This window comes from Coturnix japonica, chromosome 34 (genome assembly GCF_054131305.1).
Source record: "Coturnix japonica strain WE chromosome 34, WE-NBRP24, whole genome shotgun sequence".
Classification (NCBI taxonomy): Eukaryota; Metazoa; Chordata; class Aves; order Galliformes; family Phasianidae; genus Coturnix; species Coturnix japonica.
Window position 1 is genome coordinate 4587267 of NC_140696.1, and position 26518 is coordinate 4613784.

A 26518-nucleotide genomic window follows, 5' to 3' on the forward strand; every position below is an offset into this window, starting at 1 on the left:
ACCCAGCAAACATTAAAATTACCCAAATAAAGGATGTTTGGTTCAGTCAATACACACCAGAAACACTCATCGAGCCCTCTCCTTGGCAGAACTTCCCTCCTGGGCAGGGCAGACAGGCATTGTGGTAAGCCATCCCAGACTGAGGCAAAAACATGCCATTGGGACATGGCTGTGGCTTGTCGCTGCCTGCTGGGCAGTAATGGCCTGCTGGGCAGAGTCCACCAGTGGCATCATTGGCAGGATTGGGTACATGTGCCTTTAAAGTGCAGTAATACCCGGGCAAACAAGGACCACTTGGGGAAACGAGTCCTAAAGAGAAGGAATACAAAGTCAAGTAAGCTGGTGTGTTACATAATTCACAGCTTCTGGACTAAACAAGGCAGACAAGCCTTGTCAGCACAATGAATTCAGCATCTTCTGACTTGTGGTTACATTCGTTATCTAAAAGCTACATCTGCAGGCTCCACCACTTTCTCACATAGCTGACTAACAGATAGCTAAAGGCCTAAACATTCTAGATCAACTTAAAGAAACAACTCCTAGAGCCTAAGCAACTTGGCTTTTGGTTCAATAATCTTATCCAAAATATCCACCTTAACCCACCTCTCGAAACTTGCAAAAGATAGATTTGCAGAGATGTAATGGCCATCAACAATTACTACTCAACAGGTCCCAGATATGACTGCAGACACTCCATATGAACTGCATACAGAAAACTTGACGTATCAGTGGAACTTTAATCCAGATATAACACAGGCTGGGAATTGTGTTTAACCCACACGTGGTCCTTACCTGCACTGGCACAAAATGTGCCCCCAGGACAAGGCAAGCACTCTCTAGGGTTTCTCAGTCCAGTTTTGTTACTATAAGTCCCTGCTGGACATGGGTACTGATTACCAGCTATTGTGCCTGGTGGGCAGTAATATCCTGCTGGACAGACCATTGGTTTGATCACTCCACGTGAGTTGTTATGGAGACTGGATGGATGGTCTTCTTGGGCACAGAACCTAGAAAATGAAATCCAAGTACTGCCTCAGTCCACGCTCTCCCTTTGTTCTAAGGGACTAAGAAACACTTTCTGCACAACAGCGACAGTCTGAGATGACAAGAAAAGGAAAGTAAATTACTTGAAGTGATACAGAGAGCTGAGATGGAGCCTGTCAGGAACATTCCGTCTTTCCCAGCAGATTCACCTACTAGGATTGCAGGTTGCAATACAGAAAATACCATAATAAAGGGAAAAGTAATACAAAAACAGGAAGAAAAAACCCAGCCATGTGTATCAAAGGAAACAACACACAGTGCAGCTGCCTAAGGCAGATGGAAATACACACGTGAATAGGCAAGCAAAGAATCAAAATGAAGCAGCAAATCCATTTCACTTACATTCCTGCTGGGCACATTTCACACTGGCTTTTACCAGCCTGGTCCTGGTATTTTCCGGAGGGGCAGGGTATGGGCTCAGGGCTGCCAGCAGGGCAGTAGTGACCCAGGGGACATAAATAATCTAGAGGGAAATAAAGAAGGAATACTTATAATTGCTCTGCATGTGACCAGTGTCACTGGAAGCACCATCACCACAAATCTAAAACAGGAAGATTTAAGATGAGGTGAATTCTTATTCCTGGTCTAGACTGAGCAGTACAATCACATGCTTAACATATCTGTAGATTCTACGCAGGAAGGAAGTCATCATCTGGAAATCTCTCATTCAACTTAATTGGTAGTCTCATTAGCAGTGATGTTAAAGGACGGCTCTGACTGCAGCAGAGACTCTTACACGTGCTCAGCTCACTACTGCTGTACAACCTTTCCTTCAGGAATGCTCAAAGAGCATCCTCCCAACAGCTGCACAGCAGCATGTATGCCACAGACTGAGGCTCCAGAGGCAGTTGTGCAATTACTGTCTGAATTTAGGACTGATGCTTCCAATACAACAACAGTAGATTAGCAGCTAAGATTTCATGCTGACAGCAGCTGCCCCTTGGGGAACATAAAGGCACGCTTCAGTGCAAAATAACAAGGGGCTGCAAAACAATGGCACAGACTCAGATGAGCTCAGCAACTCACTCAGTGCTGGTAAGAGAAATGATGGCATGCAGCAGCTGCTGTCAAGTCTACCACAGGGACAGGGAGATGGAGAAGAAATGAACCAACAGGGCAAAAGGTTCCTGCTTGGCACTGCCCAGATGATCCAGCAGCTGGAGCTGCCATGCCCACTGATGGAAAGAATAGAGGTTGAGCAGAAGCAGAAGAATTGCAAGGGATCTATCTTACCTAAAGAAATAAGAATAGAACTAGAGCACTCAAAGAAAGCAGCAAGGGAATCAAGCCATTTAAGTCCTCTAGGTGACTCCACGCTACCACTGCTACAGTAATAATGATTATTACACTTTATCATACCTGAGTGGTTTCCAAGAAACACTGGCTTGCTTGACATGGATCCAGGTGGACAAAACCATCCAGGCATGCACAGACCATCTGGTCTTGTTAGGCCTGGCTTGGAACAAACCCTTCCAGGAGGACACAGCTGGCACTTGGAAGCATCCCTGATATTTAAAGCATCACTGTACGTTCCAGGAGGACAAGGATACTGAGTGGCAAATTTGGTACTCCTGGGGCAGTAGTGACCTAGGAGAGAAGAGACGGATCTTAGAAATGTCAGTGCATGCTGATAACAGCCTGAGAAGAACCTCCCAGCCTGTGCACAAGGAATTCTCTTCATCTGTTTCTAAGAAAGGCTGGAGCCAAGCTATGGCAGTGGGCATGTCCTGCAATTTGTCACATCAGCAGCATGAAATGAAGCTGATGAGAGTTAAGGATTAGTAATGCTTTTAACAGCAGCTGCTTTTTTATTATTACCTTTAAGTCTGTTATAAAAGTCTCCGTAGTCTCTGTCTACTCAGACAAGGGAACTGAATCACAAAGAGGTTAAGTGCTTTGACCAAGGTCCAGCAGAAGAGATCTGTAACGCAGTCTAATGTTGAATCTACTCCAAACTGCTCTAAAAGCATCTGCTAATCCCTGTAAGTTCCCATAATGTCTAAGTAGGTACCATCAGACCCACCTGTAGGGCAATCCGTGTAGTTTGTGGAAGCAGTTTCACAATAAAACCCTTCTGGGCACTCCAAACACTGCACCATACTCCAGGATGGGCTGTAACTCCCTGCAGGGCAAGGCTGGGCTCTGCTGCTCCCTGCTACACAGTAATGTCCAGGTGGACACGGTCCTCCACTCTCTGTTATCTTTGAAGAACAACAACTGTTACAGTAAATCTTTCTATACAGTTCATGAACATAGAGGGCTTTATACAATATGCCATTCTACCCTGCTTTGCAGCATCAATATGCAAAGATAGAGATGTTTTTGGTCAGGTGTATTTTGCCACTGCTAACCCCTCTCAATATCAATAAGCCAGATGCACCTAATACAGCAGATAACACAGTAACTTACAGTTTGCGCTGGGGCAAAAGAAATACAGTGATCTAATGGTGTTCAGTTCAGATGCCATGTTTGCATCACAAGAACAACTTACCCTGGGAGGTTTAGGAGAAATGGCTCCTCCACTGCAGTAGAATCCACCTTCACATAATCCAGTTGGAGATAAAAGTCCAGTCCCACTGCAGAAATAACCTGAAGGAGGGACCATAAAAGAACCATAATGACATTGGGAAGACAAAACAGACAGGAAAACAAAGGGGTAAGCGGCAGATTTCATCTATGTTTTAATTCATATCCCTCCCTAAGACAATATGTGTGTGATCACCCGCTCCAGAATCAAAGTCTCTCAGGAGCCTTAGAAATGCTGGTTTTTAGCTGGAATCTCCTTAATTCTCTCAGTACTGTACCTGCATCACACAGAAGGCAGTCCTCAATCCCAGTACTCCCAGTCGAGTTGCTGTAATAACCAGGAGGACACGGCTGTGGGAGGGCAGTGCCCATAGGGCAATAAGTTCCCTTTGGGCACACATCCCCCAGAAGACCATCTGTGGGTGTTGGACTAGAAGAGCCTCCACTGCAGTAGAACCCAGCAAGACAGGGCCCTGTAACATGTGCCTGCCCTGCGAGTGCACAGTAGTGCCCTGAGAAAGCAAAGCACTGCTATTAGTACTGAGAGAAAACAATGTCAAGATACATCAGAAGACAAGCTGCACACTTAAACACGTAAATAGATGCAATGAATTGCAAGAAAGATTTTCCATGGTTTGGGCAAACAATAACCAGAAGATATCTACTAATCTACTATGAAACTAAATTATTAATCTAGAGACAGTACAGTCAATTAAAATGATCTTTAATCTAAGCTAATTCTCAGTAGGACATGATGCCACAGCTATAGTGCTTCTGATTCTCATCTCAGTCGAGTACCTCTGTTCAATGTGAAATGTTGCCGAGTTCCTTTCATAAAGATCACTTTATTTTTCAGGTTTATGAAGCACTCCATAAGGTATCTGTGACAGATGTGTGACAGCACGGAGATGACAATCTCCCAGACTAATATCTTCTCCCACATTTTTCCATATCACATCTCTTTAAGGTACATTTTAGAGCCAAGATGTAACACTTTGTCTGAAGTGTCTGACTCCAATCAAAGAGCCTTGCCAAGTGCTGTTCAGAATATAGCTTTAGAAGCCCTTAGATCAACAATAACATTGAATAGCTGACTGCCTTCATTTCCATATGACACACTGGGCATGAGACACCATAGCCTGTTATTCATCCACTGAAACATGCAAATGCTATTGCTGAACCTCAAGTACATTCAAAATGTATTTTCAGACTGCCCAGACACCATTGTGAGATACTCCTTATTTGCCATTTACCTCGTTCACAGGGGAGACAGTGAGACAGCAGGCTGCTCCCATTTTGTGGGTTGTAAGTCCCCTCAGGGCATGGAAACTGAGTGGCAGAAGCAGTGCCAGCAGGGCAGTAGTGGCCAGCTGAACATTCATTCTCCAAAAATGAAGAGGAATTTTTGGGGCAGAAGAATCTGGTTGAAAGACGGAAGAAAAATGGACAGTGGGAGGGAAGAAATCCAGCAATATTCTATCCTCAAATACCTGAATAGTGACTTAGTGGTGGTAATAACCAATCTAATGTGGCTGCTGTGCTGTACTGACCACAGAAAACTCACACACAGTAATATGTTCTTACTTGTTTCCTCAAATACACCTAATTGCAAAAGCCACAGAGACATAATTTTCTTAACTTGAGTCATAACACATCCAGGCTGTGAATCATCAGCTTGTAACAGTTAATCAAGGTCAAATCCAGTTAGTAATTGGAGATGAATCCCCTAAGGACATGCCAGACTCAGCAGCAGGTGATACACAAAGACCCTCTTTCCCTACATCAGGACTACACCAGCCTGTTGCCAAGGGAACAGTTGCCATTTATTACTGCAGACATGAAAGAAATTAATTCCAATGGTATCCTTGCTTTAATCAGATCTCTCATCTAAATTCCCTTCCAGAGCAGTTGTATGTGGATTTAGGACTTTGCTTGGCCCCATGATCAACTGCGCAGTCTAGCCAGAGTTCAATACTTGCCCTGCTTACTGTCATATGCCCACTGCCAAGGTGACTAGATAAACCACCACTTCCAATAGTCATATATTCCTCCATACAACACTAACATCACATTCTCATTCTTACCCTTGGGGACAGGGGAGGCAGCTGGCTTGCCTTTGTGATGGGTTATATGACCCTGCTGGACAAGCCATTGGAAGAGCTGTGCCCTTGGGACAGAAATATCCTGGAAAAAATAAAACAAGAATTGATCAGAATTAGCATCCTCTGAAGAATATACAGAAAATCAGGCCCAAGAGGGAAATCCTAACTTACCCTGGGGACATGGCTCTGGTTGCTCACCAGGGACACAGTATTCACCCTCAGGGCATGCATGGCACTTCTCTCCATGGGTCTGTGGCATATAGGAGCCTGATGGACATGGTTCTGGACTCCTGGATCCAAGAGGACAGAAGTGACCAAGGGGACACGGAGCCCCTGAGAGTCCATCAGTGGGTGTTGGGGTCTGGGCCCTACTGATACAGTAATACCTGCAGCAGCAAATACAGGAACACACATTGTTTCAAGAGAGTAAAGACCTCTTGTAGAACATCCCTACTTCCAGAGTACATAAAGATGTTCATTAACCTACTCACCCTGGGCTGCAGTGTCCTGTGGGGGCCCTCTGCCCAGAGCTGTTGCAATAGTGCCCTCCAGGACAAGGCTGGCAATCCTGCAAACTCCTCCTGCCTTCATTGCCAGACCAGGTACCAGGAGGACACTTTAAAGGATGTGGTGCTCCTGGCAAAATAAGTTGTACCAGAGTGAGGAAACATCACCTCATATATAGGAAATTAGAAGCTATGCTTCAGGGAAGTACATTACCTTCTGGACAGTAATGACCAGGAGGACAAGGAAATCCTGATTCTCCATCTTGAGGATTTCTAACACGGGCACCAATTCTGCACCAAAATCCCTCAGCACAGTCTCCTAGAAGACAGAATAATGCACATAAAGCACATAATAGGTGTATTATACATATGCATATAATACATATGAATTTCTAAATATAGCTTGAACTGTAGTCACAGGCCATGACAAGGGGCTTCATCACTGCATACTACACAAATTAATGATGAAATAGCCATTGAGGGGAGAAGCTGCTTCTAACTGGATGGAGTGCAGGACTGGTAAGAGATGACAGACTGACAGCTCCTAAACAGAGCACTGAGCTCAGACCAAGCACTGTCTGTGTTTGGGCAAGTACTTCAGCACACACTTTGAGCTCCTGCAGCACTGCTCTCCATTCCTATACAGAAAAAGAGGTATTTCTGCTACTCAGAAAGTTCTCAACAAGTAAAACTGGATAGATAATTTCAGCAGAGGAAAGAAACCTACTGTCCTTACTTCAACCTCTAGCAGTAGCCAACAGCAGGACTCCAGAAGTTGTGAACATACCCAGAACAGAACTATACCTGTAGGGGCAGCAAGTCCAGAGAATTCACAGTATTTTCCTGGTGGGCAGCTCTGACATTCTTTGACAGCTTTCAGTTTTTGCCTTGGGCCAAACGTTCCTGCTGGACAGCTGTACTGAGTGCTCCTGCTTGTCCCTGGTGGGCAGTAAAAGCCTTGTGGGCACGGGTAAAGGGTGAAATCAGTAACTGGCCCCTGCTGGTTGTCACAGTAATAGCCTGCAGAGAAGACAGAGGGGAAAAGACCTATATTAGTCACTGAGATGGACTAGGTATGAGCTGCTACTCCTTGGAAGAAAAGGCTCATAACAGGTTCTTCCAGGCCCACTAAGAACCTCACTGGCCACTCAAGAAATAAATCCATCACTGACCTTAACTTATTACTGATCAGAACCACAACTCTGCTGGGACAAATCCACATCAAAGCATTCCCAGTTGTGATGCTTGTAAGAAGGAAATTTAACACCTAACGATCCCCAAAACACAGGACAAAAGCTATGGGTGGTATGGGGAAACACACAGGGATGCAGCATTGATCTTTGCTTCCTTCCAGTTACTGAAACTTGTCAAGGAGAACTTTCCTACTGGCTATGAAAGTTTTCCCTTGATGGTATTTCAGTTGTTCAGAAGAAATACAGAGGTCACCGCTGCTGCTTTTATGTCAGAGTTGCCTGAACCTTTAACAGCCTTTTCTCTGGTCGAGAGAAGAAAACCAGGCAGTGAGTTTCCAAGCTTTCACCCTCGAGAAAGCTCAAAAGCCAGAAACAAGCAGGCAGCTCTTGTACAAAGGGTACAGAGCAGACAGTGAATTCCCTCACCTTCCCAGCACTCTCCAGTGGGGGCACTGAGACCAGGACCCTCACAGTAGAAGCCAGAGGGACAAGGTTGGCATTCAGAAAGTGTTCTTCTTCCTGGCAGGCTGGAGAAAGTGCCAGCTGGGCACAGCTTGGGTTCTGCTGACCCTGCAGCTGTGAGAAGAGAAACAAGGCAGAGAGAAATCAATGGTGAAAAAACAAATAAGGATTATTGCATTTGGGGGCTAGATAAGTGCAGAGCAGCATAGAAAGGGCAGCAGTGGAATCTTATTTTCACTGGGACTCGGATCAGAGCCCAGCAAGTTGGACATCACAACCTCAGAATCACCCATCAGGATCCCAGATATTAAATGCCAAGGAACTGGTGCCCTTGGCTGATGCTGGATACTTACTGCAGTAAGATCCCGCAGGGCAGATATTCCCAGTCACATCATCAGTTGGATTAGGGAGGACTGCTCCACCTTTACAGTAAAAGCCAGCAGTACATTCCCCACTAGGCATAGACAGGCCTGAAAGACAGAGAGGGTAATGGCAACCCAAGCATGAACACAAAGGAAGAAAAGCAGGAGAAAAACCAACTTGGAGCTTCCCTCAGGGTGAACATGACAAGCTAACACCATTCTATGCCAGCCCACGGACAGCAAAGGCAGCTTGCAAGCACCACTGCAACTCTATGAATGTCTCAGGATAAAAACAGATCACATTTAACACACCAAATACTGAAGGGACAGCAAAGAAACAGGAGAAAAATGAATCAGCAGCCTGTATCCCAGCACCTGCAGGCTCTGCAGATTCAGAGAGGATAGAGGAATCTGACAGAGGACCCCGACCCCCTGTATCTACAAACCTATAAAGGGTTCACACTGCTACTCTGAGGATGGGAACATGGCCATGGAAGCTTAAGGACACACTGAAATTGCTGGGTAAAGCTGAGTTTATCACCTGGAATCAGAACTTAAGAGCTCAGTAGAAGGCCTAAAGCTAACTAATATGTCTGTATTTTAGCTCCCTTTGAAAAGGATCACCCTTGCTTTTCAAAAGCAGACACCAACCTGAGGCATTGCAGTAAAACCCCGGATGACAGGGAAGAGGCTCTGGGCTTCCCTTGGGGCAATAGAAACCAGCTGTGCACTTCCCTCCAGTAGCAGTAGCTGGGCAGAGGCAGTTGGCACTGGTGTAGTTATCCAGGTCAAAAGGCTGCGACGTCCAAGCAGCAGAGATGCAAAACCAACCTGAAAACAATTGCAAAGCACCATTATCAGCTAAGATGGTCTCAACCCTGAGTTCAGTACTTCTGCTAAACAGCAACAGGGCTCAATTCTGCCAAAGCAGGCTGTGAATTGCAGACAGAGATTACTGTTCATGGCTACCAGATCCATCCTACATGAAGTCTGCGCCCATTTGAAAGCCAAGCAGATGCCCAGGCTGCCTTCAGTGGTACTGCACACTACAGACATGCAAGTGACTCAGAGAGGCTGATGGATGGATGCATCCTAAGACACTGCCCTTATGTGCTGTGCATTATAGCAGCCAAATCGATCCAGACTCACCTGCATCACACTCGCCTGATGGAGCTGTCAAGTTCTCTTTCCCACAGTAGTGCCCAGGTGGGCAGGGCAAGCAGCTGTCCAAGCTCTGTGTCATGGGATCAGGGTTAAAGTAGCCACGGGGACAGGGGAACTCAGTAGCAAACCTGGTTCCTTTGAAATAAGAGAGATTCTTTCAGATTATAATAGCTTGGTCATTAATCCCACAGCATCACCTCATGTCAGCCTTGTCCCCCATGTGCCCATCTCACCTTTAGGGCAGTAAAAGCCAGCAGGACAAGGATTCACACTGTAGCTGGTAGTATTTTCTGGGCAGTAGTACCCTGCAGCACAAGGGAAGCACGCAGCTTGTCTGGTGAGGTTGTTGTAAGTCCCTGCATGGCAAGCTAAGGGAAAGCTGGCTCCTTCAGGGCAGAAATGGCTCACAGGACAAGGGCCTCCTGTCTCCCATGCATCTAGAACACAAAAGTACAAGACAAAGTAAAATAAAGAGACGATGCCAATAGAGGGAGCCAACTGATGAGGATCTCCACTCAGTTTTGACTTCTGGGATCTGAGAAGATAAATCCAAAGCTTTAGAAGAAGAAAGAGGATAAATCTAAAGCTTTAGAGTTACTCAGTGCTGCGTCACCTTGTGCTTTTTTCCTCCTTGCTTCAAAGGAAAAGCCACAGTGAATTGTATTTCTGCACTTCAGATTTCTAAGAACTTGGTTGCACACACACTAAGAATTCTGGACAATATATAGCTGTCCACTAAGGACCTGGAACTCATCCCTGGAAATCATTACTTACAATGAAGTGGTGAATGGAAATGAGGCCACTTGCATTCTATGCTGGCAGCCAGAGCTCTCCCAGTGTTGCAAGTACCTCATTCAGTAACAGAGATTGGTGGACTGACCACTTTTTCATCCTTGGAGTGTATGCACTGGTATAAAACGCACCAATAAAATTAATTCAAGTGCTTAAATGACCTGAAGCTTAAAGAAGAAACAGAAGAAGGAATACTGGGGGAAAAGGGGGCATCTTTAAAGCTGCCTATTTTATATAAAGCCTATTTCCAAGACCATTAATTATTGGACACAAGCAGGAGAAGATGCTGATGCTCACACAGTACAACTCACCAGGTGGTGATGGAGTGGAAGCTCCAGCCAGGCAGTAGTACCCAGCTGAGCAGCGCCCTGAGGGTGCTGTGAGGGCAGCAGAGCTGCAGTAATGGCCAGATGGACACAGCATGCAGCTGGATTCCTGCCACATGTATGGCCTATAGGGAGACATAAGCAGGCTTTTTGTTGGCAAGGCTGCAAGTTCAACAGGAAGACCCTCAATGCTTAGACCCCTGGCCAAGTGAAAGCAACCATGAGGCTTTTATAATCAGTGCAAGGATGTGTTTAATGAGCATTACTGAGCTGTGCCTTAAGGGGGTAAAGGACTCCATAGGAATGCAAGGAGGGCACTGGATAGTCAGCAGTATGGACAGAGGGATAAACAAAAAGGAAAGGCAAATAAAGAAGCTCACCTGTCTGAGTAAGTGCCCACAGGGCACTGATGTGGGGTACTTGTGCCAGCTGGGCAGAAGTGTCCAGCTGGGCATGGGCCACCAGTGCTGGTGTTTGTGGTTCCGTCAGGGTTTGAGACACTTGCTCCTACATCAGGAAGACAGACCAAAGGTTTCCTGATTGATATGGGCTGCTATTTGAAGACCAGTCTACCCCATATGCCTAAAGAATAAGAGAAGAGAATAACTGCTTCTTTTCCCAGGTCCTTCTGCTGGCCTCAGAAAGCAGGTTTTTTACTAGACATTCCTTGGGGCTATCCTGGCACACTCTGCAGGAAAAGCCAGGGAGAGATTGCACAAAGGAACTGTAAAACTGTTCCTAAAGACCACAGCTTTCTACATTTACACTTCTCCATTGCCCTTGTGAGCGTTACATTTCATACCTGCTGTGCAGAAGAACCCTGGCCAACAGGGACCACTTGGAGAGGAGAGACCCCAGTCTCCACAGAACATTCCTGTAAGACCACAAAGAGAAAAGAGTATCAGTACAAAACAGGAGAGCTGGTGTGCTGCATGTACTGAGTGGAAGACAAAGAGGGAGGCTCTGATAGAGATGATCCCTCAACATCAGCATTCCAGTTCAAATCACACTCCACTGGGAAACCTCGAGTGTAAAACCAATCTGTTCTCCTACCTACAAAGGATAAAAAAAGCCACCAAATTTGGCTTACTGGGCAACAACACCAGTGGGACAAGGAATCTACTCTGGGTATTGTTATGCTTGCCTTTCCAAGTGGGAAAATCTCAGTGGATTAGGAGAAGAGAGATGAAGAGATCACCCTCTGATGCTCCTCCATGTGGACAATGAGAGTACTCAGTCATCTCCTCACCTGCAGGGCACTTCTGGCACCTCTCAACCTGGCTGAGTCCATAGGAAGGGTTGAAAGTCCCAGGGGGACAAGGATAAAAACTGATTCCTGTTCTCTGAGGGCAATAGAAGCCAGGAGGGCAGCGGCGTCGCAGTCCTTTAGGACAGTGAAACCCAGCAGGACATGGAAAACATTTGTCTTGACCTACAGAGGGAATAAGTGATTAACTGGAAGAAGATGCCACACAGACAACTTTCTCCTACCAAGTCATGCACTTAAAGAATCAGCAGATGCTTCAGTTATCCTGCAAGCTCTTTGGGAATGACTGGTGAGATCCATCCAGCAAGTGTCTCAAATCCACTCCAGCCTGAGTCCCAGTAACCTCACATCACACCAGCAGGTGGCAGGCAGAACAGTGAGGAAACTGGGTTAATAGCTCACTTAGTATCAACTGCTACAACCCCTTCTGACCTGCGTTCTGCAGGGGTGAATTGTACTCTCCATGTGACATCAGATGAAAAAAAGAACCCCCTCCTCTGTCCCAATCCACACTGAGGATGCAATAATCCAGTTCCTGACCTGTTACATTGCTGTATTCACCATTGGGGCAGGGAGAAGGTGCTGCTGAGCCTGCAGGGCAGAAATGTCCTCGAGGACAGATATCCCCAGTGACACCATCCTCCGGCTTTGCAGTCTTTGCCCCTCCTGTGCAGTAGTAGCCTTAAAGAAGAAAACATGTAAGTCTTCTCTGTCATGCAAATCCTCCCTGAATTTGAGTAGCTAAAAAAGGTTCTGGTTTTGTCTCACCTTGTGCACAAAGTCCTACGGGAGCATCTTGGCCAGACATACTGCAGAAGAAGCCAGGGGCACAAGGAAGACACCAAGTGACATCCTGGGCTCCCCTCTGGTCATTCCAGGTGCCAGCAGGGCAGGCCATCTCTTTTGGGTGTGCTGTGCCAGCAGGGCAATAATATCCCGGTGGACAAAGATCTCCAAATGAAAGACCCACCTGAAGCAAAGGAAATGAGATTAATGTAGTTCACAAAAGCTTTTGCAGTGCCAAATGGTCTGCAGCAACACAAGATATTGAGTACTCACAGGTGAGGAGCTGCTGGACCCTTGGCTGCAGTAATAGCCAGGCTGGCAAGGTCCTTCTGGCTCAGTCAGACCTGCCATGCTGCAGTACATGCCTGCTGGGCAGGGCTTGCAAGTACCTGCCCCAAGCACATCTGTATACATTCCCTGCACATAAACAGAAAATGAATGAATTCCAAGGGACTGGAAACCTCCTGAAAACTACTGTTTAAAAAACATGTTGGATTCTTACCACCGGACAAGGGAGAGGCAGAGAACTTCTACCCAAGCAAAAATGCCCTTTAGGACAAGGCTGGGCTTCAGCCAGGCCCATCTCATTGCAGAACGTTCCCTCTGGACAGTCCCTGCAATGAGACTGACCACGGTCCTAAAAAGGGAACATGAGATAGAACTCGGTGGATGCACAGCAATATTGCTTATTTATTTTTCTCCACTTATGAACACTTCACAGATGTCTATTCACACCCTTGTACAACGGCTCTGAATACCCCACAAGCATCTTAGAGTGCAAACTCCTCTAATACTCACAGGCTGGAAGCTGCCAAGAGGACACAGCTCTGGCTTGAAAGCTCCTGCTGAGGAATAATGCCCTTCCATGACCACATGCTGAAGAGCACTTTTGGCACCACCTGTACAGTAGTATCCAGGCTCACAAGGTCCTGAGGGAGCTTGGGTATTTGTCCCATCACAATAAAGGCTTTGCATGGTGGGGAGAAAAATAAAGATCTTGGGTGGCAAGAGTTTGTCAGTGGGTAGCACAGTGCCCATAGAAAAAAATCCCCCTCAGTCTACCTGCAATCTCAGATACCTCATTCCTGATCACTTACAGGCCTTGAAAGGAAGTTACAGAGCATACACACCATTCCTTATCACATCCTATTTAGAGACCAGGTACTATAGCTTTAACCTGGGAAGAATCCCCCCCATACAATCACAAAGCTACACCTGCATATTTGTGTGGTCCGAATAAAGAAATTTGGATTCTCTCAGCTCATTGGATTCCATCCCGTGGAGACCTACAGCTCCATCCCAGGAAAGCACAATGACAGTTCATGTGCCACTAAGCCCCAGAGATGATCTTGCATGCTATCAGAGCAGCATTAAGATACAGCCACCTGAAGGGCACACTGCTCATCGCTAACAACCTGCATGCATTTGATGGAGAGGTGAAAGCCAATGCTAAATCCACACCTCCTCTTTCAGAATCAGATGCGTAATCCTGGCATCATTAAGAGGAATGTAACACAGCGGTGAGTTATATAATCTGGTAATACATAAAGGACTATCCAAACAGTACTAATGAGAATGTTTAAGCAGGAGTTGCTAGGTCAGGCCATCCAGCACTACAGATATAATGAGTCTTGCTAGATGCTAACGAACAGCAAATGCTGGGGGGCAACTCAGTTCAAGTTCTTTATAGCAAATCATCTAATACAGGCTTACAGCAATGGAGAGAGCTGGCAGCACATTTGTTGGGAACATAGGGAACACTGCAAAAGGGCTGGAGGTAAGGCTGTGCTGCTTGGGCAATAAATGCAAGGTTTAAACAGTCCTTTTGCAGTGAGACAGAACTGAGTTATAATCAGCAAACATTGTACTCACCCAGGCGGGCAGTCCAAGCACTGACCAAGGCTTCTGAGCCCACTCACATTGCTGTAGGTTCCTGGAGGACAGGGGATGGGTAAAGGGGAGCCAGGTGGGCAATATGCCCCTGCAGGACACACATCTCCTGTCACACCATCTGTAGGCAACTGCAATTGACAAAGGCAACATGTAAGAAAGGAGAAAACTGGGCTAATATAAAGGCATCATACTAATTTGGGCTCAGGGCAACACCATGGAGAAAAAGAGACTTTCACTGCTGTACAGTGAACAGATGATGCCTCTTTAAGGGGAATGTAGTAAACACACACAAAGAAGAAATAAGAATGACCTTTTTCACACCGGCAATCCCACTGCAATTCACTCCCACTGAACTTCTCACCTGGATATTCAACCTAGCTACACTTTTAGTTAAGGTGATGGCAGTGTTTAGAGGGAAAGCTATGGAATGGTTATGCTCCCTTGGAGGGCAGCAGAGCAGCCCTCCTGCTGTTAACTCGGATGAGTGCAGTGCAAAGCTGTGGCTCTTGAAGACACTGGGTCAAAAACACCTGACCACAACATAACACAAATAGGTAAGGAGAAAAGCTTGACTTACTGCAGTAAAAGCCCTGCCCTGGCAGTAGAACCCAGCCTTGCAGGGACCACTTGGCCCAGTCTGCCCTGGAGTAGCACAGTAGAAACCACGGCCACATGGGCTGCACTCTGATGGTCCAGACAGTCCCTTTTTGTTACTGTAGGTTCCCTCTGGGCAGGGCTCGGGTTTAGAGCTGCCTTCACCACAGTAAAAGCCCTGCAAGACAAAAATCAGCTTAATACAGCATTCAGGACTGTTCTATTTAATAGATCCCCCACATGCAGCTTCTTCTATTAGATAACCACTGAAAAACAACTCACTATGGGGCAAGCTTTGGGCTCTGTCAAGGCAATAGAGTCACAGTAGCTCCCAGCTGGACACGGTTTGCACCTGTCTTCATCCTCTGCACTGGAATTATCCCAGAAGAATCCAGGGGTGCAGGGGAAGGAGAAAGGGAATCCAGTTCCTGGAGGGCAGTTGTAGCCAAGTGGACAATCTCCAGTCTACAAAGCAAAGATGACAGTGAGTGTGGTTTTGTCATTATTCTCTGGTAGGGAAGCAAGATATACTGAGATTCAGCACAGAAAGACCCAAACTTCATCAACAACAGCCTGAAATTTTAACTACAGGAAACTGTAAAACATAGACAGAAGGCACTGACAGACAAAAAGGCAAAGGAAAGACAGAAAGTATGCATTAAAGTAGGCTTCGTGCATTGGAAGAAGTTGGGCTATGCTTACAGGGTAGGGAATTCCTGAAGGCTCAGTCCCAGCTCTGTAGCAGTACTTCCCTGCAGGGCACAGTGAGCATTCCTCAGCACTGCTGAGTCCCTTCTGTCTGCCATAGGTCCCATTGGGGCAAGGCTTCGCATCTGAGCCCTTGAAATGAAATAGAAAAACAGGTCTAACACGTCTGCCACATCCCATAAGGCCCATATGCAGCAGATGAAGCTACAAGAATATTCTTTTCCGATTAGTGGGAATGAACATAGAAAAGCAGCCCAAAGCAGGAGCACTCACAGCATCTCCTTGGGGACAGTAGAAGCCCCTCGGGCAGGAGTTTGCATTGGCCTCTGGAGCGACAGCCTGTCCTTCTGGGCATCGGAGACCTGCTGGGCAAACCATGGCCAGCAGCATCACCTCCCGGCTGGTGTGCTCACTAGCACAGTAATGTCCAACAGAGCATGGCAAGCAGGAGGCAGAACCTCGGTCCTACAACATGGAATGACACCCTTTTAAAAGCCTTCCATCTAATCTAACCTATAAACAACAATCAGCAGGGAATTCAGTGTATTCACACTGCCGGCAATAGTGCTTGGCAACATGAACCCTGTCCTTCCTGGGGATTAATCCATGTGAAGGGCTCTGAGCCTCAAAACAGTCGATCCAACACCTTTTGCCAGCAGTAACAGAGAAAAATAAACACATTCCCTCATCTTTCCTTGTCACACTGAACTGCAAAGTGCAAATTAGAGATAATCAAGGTCCATTTGTCATAGGTAAATAAATATCCATTCATCATTTATCTCGTCTCCAATCTTAATGAATGGTTCTAGTGGTAACCACAAAAGTTGTGCAGTGATAGAAAAATAGGCTGGACAGAAGACTGACGCATCATCTCCCCCTCAATAGTGAAATCTAACAATTATCATTACTCATTACAGTTTGGAGGCAGAGAAATGAGCCTCAGAACCACCTTGTGAGATGCAGTTGTGCCATCCACCATTCCCTTCTGGGGCTCCATTACATTGTTTTACCTTCCACAGCCAAACAATTTGCTTAACTGCACTGCAATCTAATACTTCCTTCAAAGCATGATCTAAATACAGATGTTTGCTCTGCCATTCCCATGCAATACTTACACCAACAATGAAAGCTAAAACAAATCACCCAAATCCAAAGCATCCATCCAACAGCACGCTGCCAAGTGAGTGATGGATGAAGGGGTGAGATTGCTACTGCAAAGCCTCAGGAGTGGGAGTGACTGCAAGAAGAGTATTGAATGTGATGCACTTCCAGCATCACGTCTGGAGCAGCGCCAGGCCTGATCATTCAGAAACAAGGAACATTCCCAGTGCATTTTCTAGACTAGCACTTTCATTATGTAAAGGGTCAGCACAGGTGGGCAATATTGTTTAAAGCACTGCATGCAATCTCCTCAAATACCCAAACTCGTAATGCAAGCAGATTGCCTCGTTCCAACACCTCCTTTGAGGGGTATATCCTAAAGCTCCTCTTTCTACCAAAATTATCCACTCTTTATGTTGAACAGATGCCAAGATAAAATTATTGCTGCTTACTGAGAAGTTGCCAGCACCACATGTTCGAGGTGTAACAGTGCCAAGGTCAGGGCAGTAGTACCCTCCAGGGCAAGGGACACAGTCTGCAGCCACCCCTGCACCATGTTCTGCACGGTAAGTTCCTCTAAGGGAGAAAAGACAGCAGTAGAAAAAGTCACTAATGAAAACAAAGTGACAAAGAAAAAGGACAGCGTGTTTCTGGTTTGCATGCAGTGTACTTACATGGGGCAAAGAACTGGCTTGGAGGTCCCAATGGGGCAAAACGCCCCAGCAGGGCAGGCAGTGCAGTCCTCTACTTTGCTGTTTCCCAGCCTGGTGCCATATGTTCCTGCAGGGCAGGGGTGCTGTGTGCCTCTCCATGTACCTTCCCAATAAAAGAGCAAAGAAATGTCTCAATTCCTATTAAAGCTTTCAAAACTGAAAGCAATAACACCTTTAGTTCTTACTTGCTGCTAAGTGCTTACATAGGTTATGTGTAACTGTATACTTAGTATACATTAGCATGCATGTGTATATATATATATATATATATATATATATATATACACACATGCATATATATATATATATATATATATATACACACACATACATACACACACTGATGTAAAATTTCTTTCATTTCGGGCTAAAACTGCCTACCTTGAGGGCAGTAGTGCCCTGAGCTGCACATGCCAGAAGGTGCATGAGATCCTCCCACACAAAACCAGCCTGCAGGGCACAGCAAACACTCCTCTGCTGATTTCAGCCTTGTCCTATTGCTCCATGTGCCCGGGGCACACTTGTACTGTGCTGCGTGCTTCGTGCCTGGTGGGCAGTAGTGACCAACTGGACATGGTGCAGGAGGCTTCTGTTTTCCCCCTGTTCCTGCAAACATTAATTTAAAGAGATGAAATGTAGCCTATTGTGCAGCAAACTGGCTTCAGACAATCCAATTCCTTTGGTCTGTTTTCAGCTGCATCAAGTCTTCTCCTTTCGCACCTTTCTTCCATTCAAAATGAGATCATAATTACTTCCTCCATTGACAAGAGGCTGTCACAGAACTGGCTACTAAAGCAATTATTTCCAGCCTTGAGAACCCTGCAGGGTACCTCTGTCCAAACCTGACAGACATTAAATTGAAGAGGCCATCAGCATGCAAAATATTTGGATACTGTAAGAAATAAATGGCTGTTTCTATGTCACTAAGTTAAAACAACAACCATGAGTATCAAGGGAAAGACTCAGATTAGAACTAAACTCAACCTGTCCAGAAGGTACAGCAGCCTCTGCAGTAATATCAAACCCTACACTGATACCTTTCTCCCTATTTACATCACTGATAACTCAGTGATCTGCTCTTATCATCACTAGGGGGGATACACGGTACAAGGTACCAAAGAACACCATTCACTTTATCAAAGAACCACATACCTCTAACACAGAAATATCCAGCAGGACATGTCTCACACTGGGACTTATCAAAGAGGTCAAAGCTGTCACCAACTGTTCCTGGAGGACAGGCATTGCTGGGAAGATGTGGGCTGGATGACCCCGCTGGGCACACGTACCTAAAATAACACAGCAGGTTGGTCAGGGTCAATGGTTCAATGCAAGAGGGAGGCAAACTCTGAGCCCAGCCAATGTGATGTGATAAATGGTGCAGCTGGAAAAAAAAAGCAGCCACATCTGCTGTGCTTCAGAAAGTCCTTCCATCAACACAGCCCACATCAGAGATTTACCAGAAACTGTAATAAAACCTCAACATTTCAGAGGATACCTCTATGCAAAGAAAAAACAACACCAAAAAAAGCCAGTAGCACAACAGGGATGAACTATATGTACAGACATATAAGAAAGCATAGAAAACAACCAAGGCTTACCCTGGTAAGCACTCAGAGTCAGGCTGGGTTAATCCAGCCTGGGTGCAAGCTCTTCCTGCTGGGCAGGCTCTGCAGTCAGTGGCTTCATCCTGTCCTTGGAGAGGATTGTATGTACCTGGCTGGCATGGTGTGGGGTGACTTCCTCCAGCAGGACAGAAATACCCAGCAGGACACTTCAAACACAACCCATTTCCTAAAGACAAAGAAGGTAAAAGAAGGTATTCAGAGTCCCAAATGGAGCACGACTTGCTGATAAAACAGCCTTGCAAAATGCAATCCCTTTACTTTCAACCTACAGCAAGAAAGCATAATGGAAGTTTATTCATAACAGCAATGAAGTTAGTGGTAAGCCAGAAGGTGGTGGTATTGGATTAGCTGATTATTACTGTGACTGAGTGGCTCCTGGAAGCAGTAGAACCATCTGGACTATGTTGGTAATAAGAGGAGTAAGACGCATTGAAAAGCAAACACATCAGCCTGAAAACACACTCCAATGGAGGTAGATTTAATAACCTCAGCACCTCATCGTACAGGAGCCTGGGGTTTCCACGAAAGCTGGGCTGTTTCCATATTTGTACTCTGAATACTGAGAGAATTGAATGAGTTTCGCAGACTGGAGATGGACTCAATAATAATGAATGGAATGGCAGCAACCTGAGCTGTGCCTCTAAAACCTAAGACATGCCTGAACTTCAGCTTAAAGGGAACACAGGCAAGATCAATAAGAAGTGAAACAATGCTTCCTTACTGGTTTTGTCACATTCACAAAGTGCATTTCATTATGGGATGTCCCCAGATGCCTCACTTAGTGAAAAGGAAACACGCATTTAGCACAGGAATATCTACTATCCACTGAGTCAAAGCTGCCAAGTGTACAAAGCGAATACAGCGATACTGGCTGTGAAGGGAATGCAGTGATGCAGGGTTATTGTGGCTCCCAACAACACTTCCAGGTTGAACCTCAATGGAGCGGGGTAAGTACATCACACTGACTGTGCTCTAATGCAGGTGGGGAACACAAGCTAAGACCACCATATGGCTCGAAATACTTTCCAGCATGTCAGAGTTCATTCTTATGCCCCTTGCCTGTTGCGTAGACAGCATTGTACTATCTTTGCCAAGCTTTCCTTATGAGACTACATTACAGAATGTACTACAGGCATAGGATATCAGCTTACATGATTAAACTGGAAGTGTTTGGAAGTTTTATCTCCTTTGCATCTTCTACAGTGTTTGCTCAGGTGCCATTGGCCCTGTCTGCCTTGACAAGATGCCAGCTTTGCTCCTCACTGCACAACATAAATGCAATTCTGCTTTTAATTTCAGAAGTGGGTGGATAGCAGCAATTTCCTAGTCTTAGCTGGTGAGCAAAAAAACTCATTCAACAGTCAAGATGCTTTAGCAGCTGAGTCATTTGCTAGAAAAGAAATGATCAAATAGAAAAATATGGGGCTTGAATTGAAAGAGATAATTAGTTCCTCAGCACACGTACCTCTCTGAGGCACGGGGCATAGTAAATATGAAGGGAGATGGAGCAGCCACACTCTAGGATTCCACTCCTGGCAGTGCACCTGGTGATTTGTGCCCCTGGACAAAACATTCTGGACTTGGACCAAAGCTTGCTTTTATAATGGAGTTCACCCCCTGAACATCTCTGATGCTATTTTCCCATTTATATAGCAGCATTAAGAACAGAGCAGCATTTTTATACTGCTGAAAGAGAACCTGAGGTATTCTGAAATGTTCAAAACCAGAGTTAGTGTAAGAAACATGTTACAGGGGAAGCCTTGTGCCTACACCCTTGCAAATACATCAGAACATCACCTGTGGCTTCTACAGCTTCTGAAAGCACAAACTGCAGTGCTTGTTTATTGTTATAATAAAAAGTTCAGACTGATCTGTAGTGCAATTTCACCTTGCTGCAAAAATGAGCCTGTTTTGATTGATTCATATGCATGTAAATGGAGCACTGCTGTCCCAAATGCAAGGTGTTCCATCAGCTTTACCACATCACTCCCTAACAGACCTGCTGGATGACACTGAGCACATCATTTCAGATTGCTTCTTAATTATTTCCAATGGAAGTACAATTATCACCCTTTTTCTTTACTGAAACTTCTTAGAAATCTCTGCACAGGGTGGATATGTAAGTGCTGAGATCCACATCCACACAGGGAGCTCCAATGAAGTAGACAGTAAATGCCTGTGGATGCAGCAGTTCTACACTGAGCTATAGTTCTGCTAATAACAGGACTCTTGAAGGTCAAGTTTTAATACAGGATGGATTTTTATTTAAGACAAGTCCATCTGGTTGCTGATTCTGCCAGCTGTGTCTTTTACAGAACGTGAACTAAAAGGGGCTCTATGCCAAACACTTTTTTGTAACACCCCCCCCTGCATCAGCACAAATTATTCCATAGCGGCCCAACTACAACCTGAGTGCACAGAGAGAAGGGAGGGTTGTATTCACTATGACACTTTATCCTACCCTTCCCTGCTCCAATTGTCCACCTTGCCTCACCTCAATTCCTTCAGTGGCATATTTCTCTCCAAAACCTCTTCAAAACAGGCAGACTCTGAAAACCTCCCAGTCTCTAAGCTACAAAGTCTGCTGCAAACCTGGCTGTCACTGTTCTACATGTGAAAGGTTAACTTTACAGCTTGGATACCTCCAGATGAACTGTCTTTGGCTTTGATAAATGCAGTAGCCCCAGGGATTCACTCACCCTACTGAGTAGATGAGGGCAGTGGCTGCACAGTGCCAGCGGAGCAATAAAAGACAGCACGACTGACAATAAATAAAGCTCTCCCACATGCAGGACGCAGTTTATTTGCAGCCTCTCTCAACAGACTTTTGTTTCTCATTGTTAATCTCTTCCCAAGAAATTATAACCCAAGGACAATGTATTTAGTAAAACACTAGCAACTAATGGATGCTACGCTGCCAGGCTGGTGATTTGTAGGAGATTTCATGTTCCTTTCATCCAGCCCTAATATAGCCTTAAATAGAACTTAAATAAGTATTGTAACCATCACCCCCTTTTAAACATGTACTTCACACTGTGATTTAGAGCAAGAATTATCACTCCTACTGCAAAATAACACATACTGGGTAAGAACGAAGAGCTGCTGCTGGGCACGAGGATCCCCTCTTTGGGCTTGAAGCTCCCTGCTGGGCATGGAGGAGTATCTGTAAGGCTGTCTGCACAGAAGTGACCTGTAGAAAAGAACACAACTCATAGTTTAGAAGCAATGTTCTTTAACAACACTTAAGACCCTTCTATTAGTTGTATACTCAGTGATGCTCATGCCCAGCTGGAATGAATTACTTTTTCTAAGTAAGATTTTTGTAATACTTGATATCAAATGCTTTACTACACTCCAGATGGATTATCTGAAGAGAGTGAAAAAAGAAAAATGGATTTAACTGTGCAATAAAACTGCCACTGCTATGTTGAAATATATTGCTATGTATCAGCATAGCAATGACACTTCATTCACACGCACGCAGCACTTAAGTACACAGATTATATATAATTAAAGTCAGTCAAACTCTGCAAAAGAACATTGAGAATCCTCAAGCCTCTCTGGCTTATGATGGTATTGAAGCTCCTTACCATCTTCGCAAGTAGTCTGGATCATTTACTCTGATTTACAAGAGCTGATGGAGAACATGCCCAATGGAACACACAGGACTAATTTTAAACACCAAAGCATTGAATTACAGCATTGGATACTCAACATGTAACCTCATTGATCATCTATTGAGAGATTTTCCCTTGCTCTCCCCAGGTTCTGCTATCAATACACTTCAGCTGAAATGTGACCTCAGCCTTTGGTTGATCTTGTGTCGTAAACAATAATGCAGTAGCAAATCTGTCACTGAAATCCATGCACGGATGTGCCCACAGCACTTACTCAAACTTCTGCTAAGTATGGTGTACAAATGGGTCCTTAAGTCCAAAGGACACAGCATTTCCTGGGTTATTATTTTTAAACAAGCCTCTATGGGACATCAATAAATAGTTAAGTATAACACGATACACACTCACAAAGACGTCATTGCTTCCCTGTACAGCTTATGTACAACAGTTTACTTAACTGCTATGCTTTCATACACAATCTCAGGCACTGCAAATACAGCAAACTCCTCTATTTTGTCATCTCTTATTATAGCTGGATCTAATAAATCACTGAGGTTCTGGCCTAGCACAATCTCTGTAGCTATTCTATTTCTCCATCTATTAGGAGGCGAGGTATCCAAAAGTACAGGAACTCTTCATTATTTAATAAAAAGGATTCTAATTACAGATGTAAGAATCAAGTTACTGGGTTCAGTGACTCTGCAGGAGGCACCTGGAGCTGCTCATTAAACACTTCATCTTCACATGCAAGACAAGGCTTAGAGGGAAGGGGATGGCTTGGTAGGACAGCAGATTGTGAACGGCATCCCTGTAGTGACATTAAATATTCCTTTGCAAAATCACAGCTACACCACGCTCTCCCTGTCAGCCCATATTTCTTGGGTTCTGCTGGGTAGAAAATGTGAATTAAAACCTGATTATACGTGCAGGGAATTATCAGTAATAGCACAACTACCTGCAGCAATGAATATTTCCTATTACCAAGTACTGCAAAAAAGAAAGGAACAGAACTTGTGTGGAGGGGCCTTGAGGGTGTACCAAAGCCCCACACTTATCACAGGAAAAGATCCCAACAGAAAGTCAACCTTAGGCTACCAAATCCTCAGCAGGCTTCTATTCACTCTCTAGAACGTATAGAGGACATGACAGATTTTAATGTTGAAGAAAACTTTCTGGTAACAGGTAGTTTCCTTCAATTTTTGTCTTAATGACTAAAGAAGATACTCATGAGATGCACTCACCTGCTGGACAGGGCTGGCATATCAGCACATCTTCAGCAGAGACAGAACCACGGGCATAAGTAACACAATGAGTGTGGCTTGGATCTGGCTCCTGCCCAGCCAAACAGGGCTAAGGGGAAGAAACAGAAGCTCATACCAATGGGCCTCTGATGCCCACAACTGCATCCAGAGGAGACCTGAGTCAGGACATGAACCAGTGCTGCGTTCTTTCTTGTGCTTCCTCCTTCTCTTCCCTCTCCTCTGTGCCAGCACTCTCTCAAATCTATTCTCCAGTGTTAATTTCTAGCAACAAACTTACTCCAAGCTCCTTTGGGTCCTCAGACAAGAGCTTTAATGGAAAGCAGAAGATCTGAGCACTGATAACCTCAAATTTTAGATAAGAAACGTGCATCCAGACAATACATTCACATTCAGGTCCCACCTGTCAGAAAAGCTGACCTTGATAAATAACGTGCTTGTTTTTGTACCTGCCTGCTCCTTCCATCTGGGCAGACATGGTTCTCTGGGCACCCCAGGCACTCCAACTCTCCCTCTGGAGAATACTGGCCAGGACTGCAGCTCCTCTGCACACCACTACGTGGATCACATGAATAGCCATCTGGGCACGCACGACATCCAGCTCCATTCTCCATGCTGAGATAGCCTTCAGGACAGACCTGCAGTGTTATCACAAGCAGCATCAGATCCAGAGAAACATATTCTTTTCATGAATACGTGAAGCTCAAATGGTAGAAAGGATCTTGGATTGTGTTCAAATTCCAGCTTCAACACCAGGAAGAGTTCAGAGAAGCACAGAATGGATGGACACAAAATGAAATGAGATGATTCTAAATATGTGGCAGCAAATGTAGAGATGTGGAAAATACTCCTTCCACCTGTCTGTCCTTCTTCCCTGCTCATCTGCTTACCCGGCAGGCTATGATGTCCACTTGAGCTGTAAGCTCATTAGCTGTTCCCAATGGGCATTTCCTTGGAGCTTTTTGACCCCCAGGGCAACTGGAACAAAAACAATGAGTTTTAAAACCAATCTCTTCCACTTCCATCTCCTAAAAGCCAGTACAGTGTTGTGCAGCTACATGACCATCCCCCATCTACTCAAATACAGAATTATGAACCCAAACCAGATCACTCCAGAACCTCAAAGGGAGCTTCTACATACTTAGTCTTTCAGGAGACAGCTCTCTGAATGTTTTCAACCTAACAGGATGCTGCAAATACCCAAAAGTTTAACTTGCTTACTGTAGAAGTACTGAGAGAGGAGGAAGGAAGGAGACTTACTAAAAGCCAGTTGGACATTCCAAGCAGTTGCCAGCTGTGTAGTAATGTCCCTGCCTGCAGTCTATGAGACATTGGGTCTGGCAGTCTACATCGCTCTCTGGTGAGAGTGAAGAGGTCCCTAGAAGACAGCAGAAGACAATATACCTCATTTATTCTATTTTTATTCATTCATTTATTTCTCAGAGCAAGCTGTTCTGCACTCAAATGAGCATCTCTGTGCTGTTAACTGAAAACCCTGTCACATTTGATTCCTTCCTGCCTCTTAAAAAATTAGCTCTTCTCGGTGAAAGCATTCCCCCTTCCCTGCCTATTTTCTCCCATGAATTAATTAAAAACAAAAAACCCAAAAAAACACTCATAGTATTGAAAGAACAGCAGCCAGACCCAGGAGTTTATAACCAGAGCAAGCTAAACAACTGTCATCTCTAATGCCTTACAGCCTTCAGAAGGTAACAGTGTCAGCACTAACACAACAGCAAGTCTGTCTGAATAAGGAAGTTATCCACTCACCTGTCAGGAAGATCCTAAGGCTACAGAATAAGATCAGCAAACTCAAAGCATTAGCCATGGGGGCTGGTAAACAATTGCTAAAGAAATGCTCAGATGTTATGCTGAAAACATTTCTTGAACATCTGGTGTTGCCTCTATTGAAGTCTAATGTAACCAAATCCCACTCACGTAATCACTTTCTAATAGAGCCCAGAGTGAAATGAACACCGTGCAGCAGCAAGATGGCACAAGAGGTAAAAGAGCAGAAAAATACCCCATAGTGCTAGTGCTAAAAAGGAGAGAAAACTTGTTTAAACAAGATAATATATACCTTCTGAGCATCCTGTGGGCAAGGAGATTGAAAGGCTCTTTGTCCTCATCTTGCACATCTGTCTGGCTGCTCAGAAAGATAACACCGTAGGGTCACAAAGTTATTCTTCAATGTCTACATGAAATATTTCCTTCTTGCAAACTGTTTGTTCTGCAGTGTCAGGTTCTTCCTGGAAGTTAAAACACCAGGTGAATTCTTCCTGAAACTCTATTCTCCCCTGTAACGTACACTGTCTTCTAGCTAAGTTTTCCCTGTTCCAAGAAATACCCTTTGATGATACAAGACTAAACTTTGTGAAAGCACTGGCAGTGCTGAGGAGCAAAGAGAACTTGTAGGTCTACAGCAATAGCAAAGCAAGCAGAACGTATCCCGAAGCAATTTCATGCACATCCTAC

General features: G+C 45.0%; 1 protein-coding gene across 1 annotated transcript in view; it reads right to left on the minus strand.

The window, feature by feature from the left end:
- LOC107324095 (uncharacterized) overlaps window positions 1–26292 on the minus strand; it is a 44190-nt gene extending 17898 nt beyond the window's left edge. Inside the window, exons 1-43 of the mRNA XM_032449129.2 lie at window positions 26124–26292; window positions 25304–25421; window positions 24934–25021; window positions 24493–24681; window positions 24026–24134; window positions 22250–22357; window positions 19141–19333; window positions 18692–18828; window positions 17921–18145; window positions 17501–17642; window positions 17279–17402; window positions 15999–16190; window positions 15720–15857; window positions 15300–15482; window positions 15001–15195; window positions 14403–14551; window positions 13329–13497; window positions 13033–13167; window positions 12804–12947; window positions 12513–12714; window positions 12285–12425; window positions 11727–11909; window positions 11280–11351; window positions 10858–10984; window positions 10463–10602; window positions 9593–9796; window positions 9345–9494; window positions 8847–9026; window positions 8187–8303; window positions 7798–7947; window positions 6983–7198; window positions 6393–6497; window positions 6164–6308; window positions 5844–6058; window positions 5655–5754; window positions 4824–4990; window positions 3849–4082; window positions 3536–3633; window positions 3068–3245; window positions 2404–2631; window positions 1387–1507; window positions 793–1007; window positions 58–309 (exon numbers count right to left, since the gene is read on the minus strand). Coding sequence (XP_032305020.2) covers window positions 58–309; window positions 793–1007; window positions 1387–1507; window positions 2404–2631; window positions 3068–3245; window positions 3536–3633; window positions 3849–4082; window positions 4824–4990; window positions 5655–5754; window positions 5844–6058; window positions 6164–6308; window positions 6393–6497; window positions 6983–7198; window positions 7798–7947; window positions 8187–8303; window positions 8847–9026; window positions 9345–9494; window positions 9593–9796; window positions 10463–10602; window positions 10858–10984; window positions 11280–11351; window positions 11727–11909; window positions 12285–12425; window positions 12513–12714; window positions 12804–12947; window positions 13033–13167; window positions 13329–13497; window positions 14403–14551; window positions 15001–15195; window positions 15300–15482; window positions 15720–15857; window positions 15999–16190; window positions 17279–17402; window positions 17501–17642; window positions 17921–18145; window positions 18692–18828; window positions 19141–19333; window positions 22250–22357; window positions 24026–24134; window positions 24493–24681; window positions 24934–25021; window positions 25304–25421; window positions 26124–26181 — 6736 coding nt within the window. The 5' untranslated portion in view covers window positions 26182–26292. The remainder of the gene's footprint in view (window positions 1–57; window positions 310–792; window positions 1008–1386; window positions 1508–2403; window positions 2632–3067; window positions 3246–3535; window positions 3634–3848; window positions 4083–4823; window positions 4991–5654; window positions 5755–5843; window positions 6059–6163; window positions 6309–6392; window positions 6498–6982; window positions 7199–7797; window positions 7948–8186; window positions 8304–8846; window positions 9027–9344; window positions 9495–9592; window positions 9797–10462; window positions 10603–10857; window positions 10985–11279; window positions 11352–11726; window positions 11910–12284; window positions 12426–12512; window positions 12715–12803; window positions 12948–13032; window positions 13168–13328; window positions 13498–14402; window positions 14552–15000; window positions 15196–15299; window positions 15483–15719; window positions 15858–15998; window positions 16191–17278; window positions 17403–17500; window positions 17643–17920; window positions 18146–18691; window positions 18829–19140; window positions 19334–22249; window positions 22358–24025; window positions 24135–24492; window positions 24682–24933; window positions 25022–25303; window positions 25422–26123) is intronic.
- Between the last annotated feature and the right edge of the window lie 226 nt (window positions 26293–26518).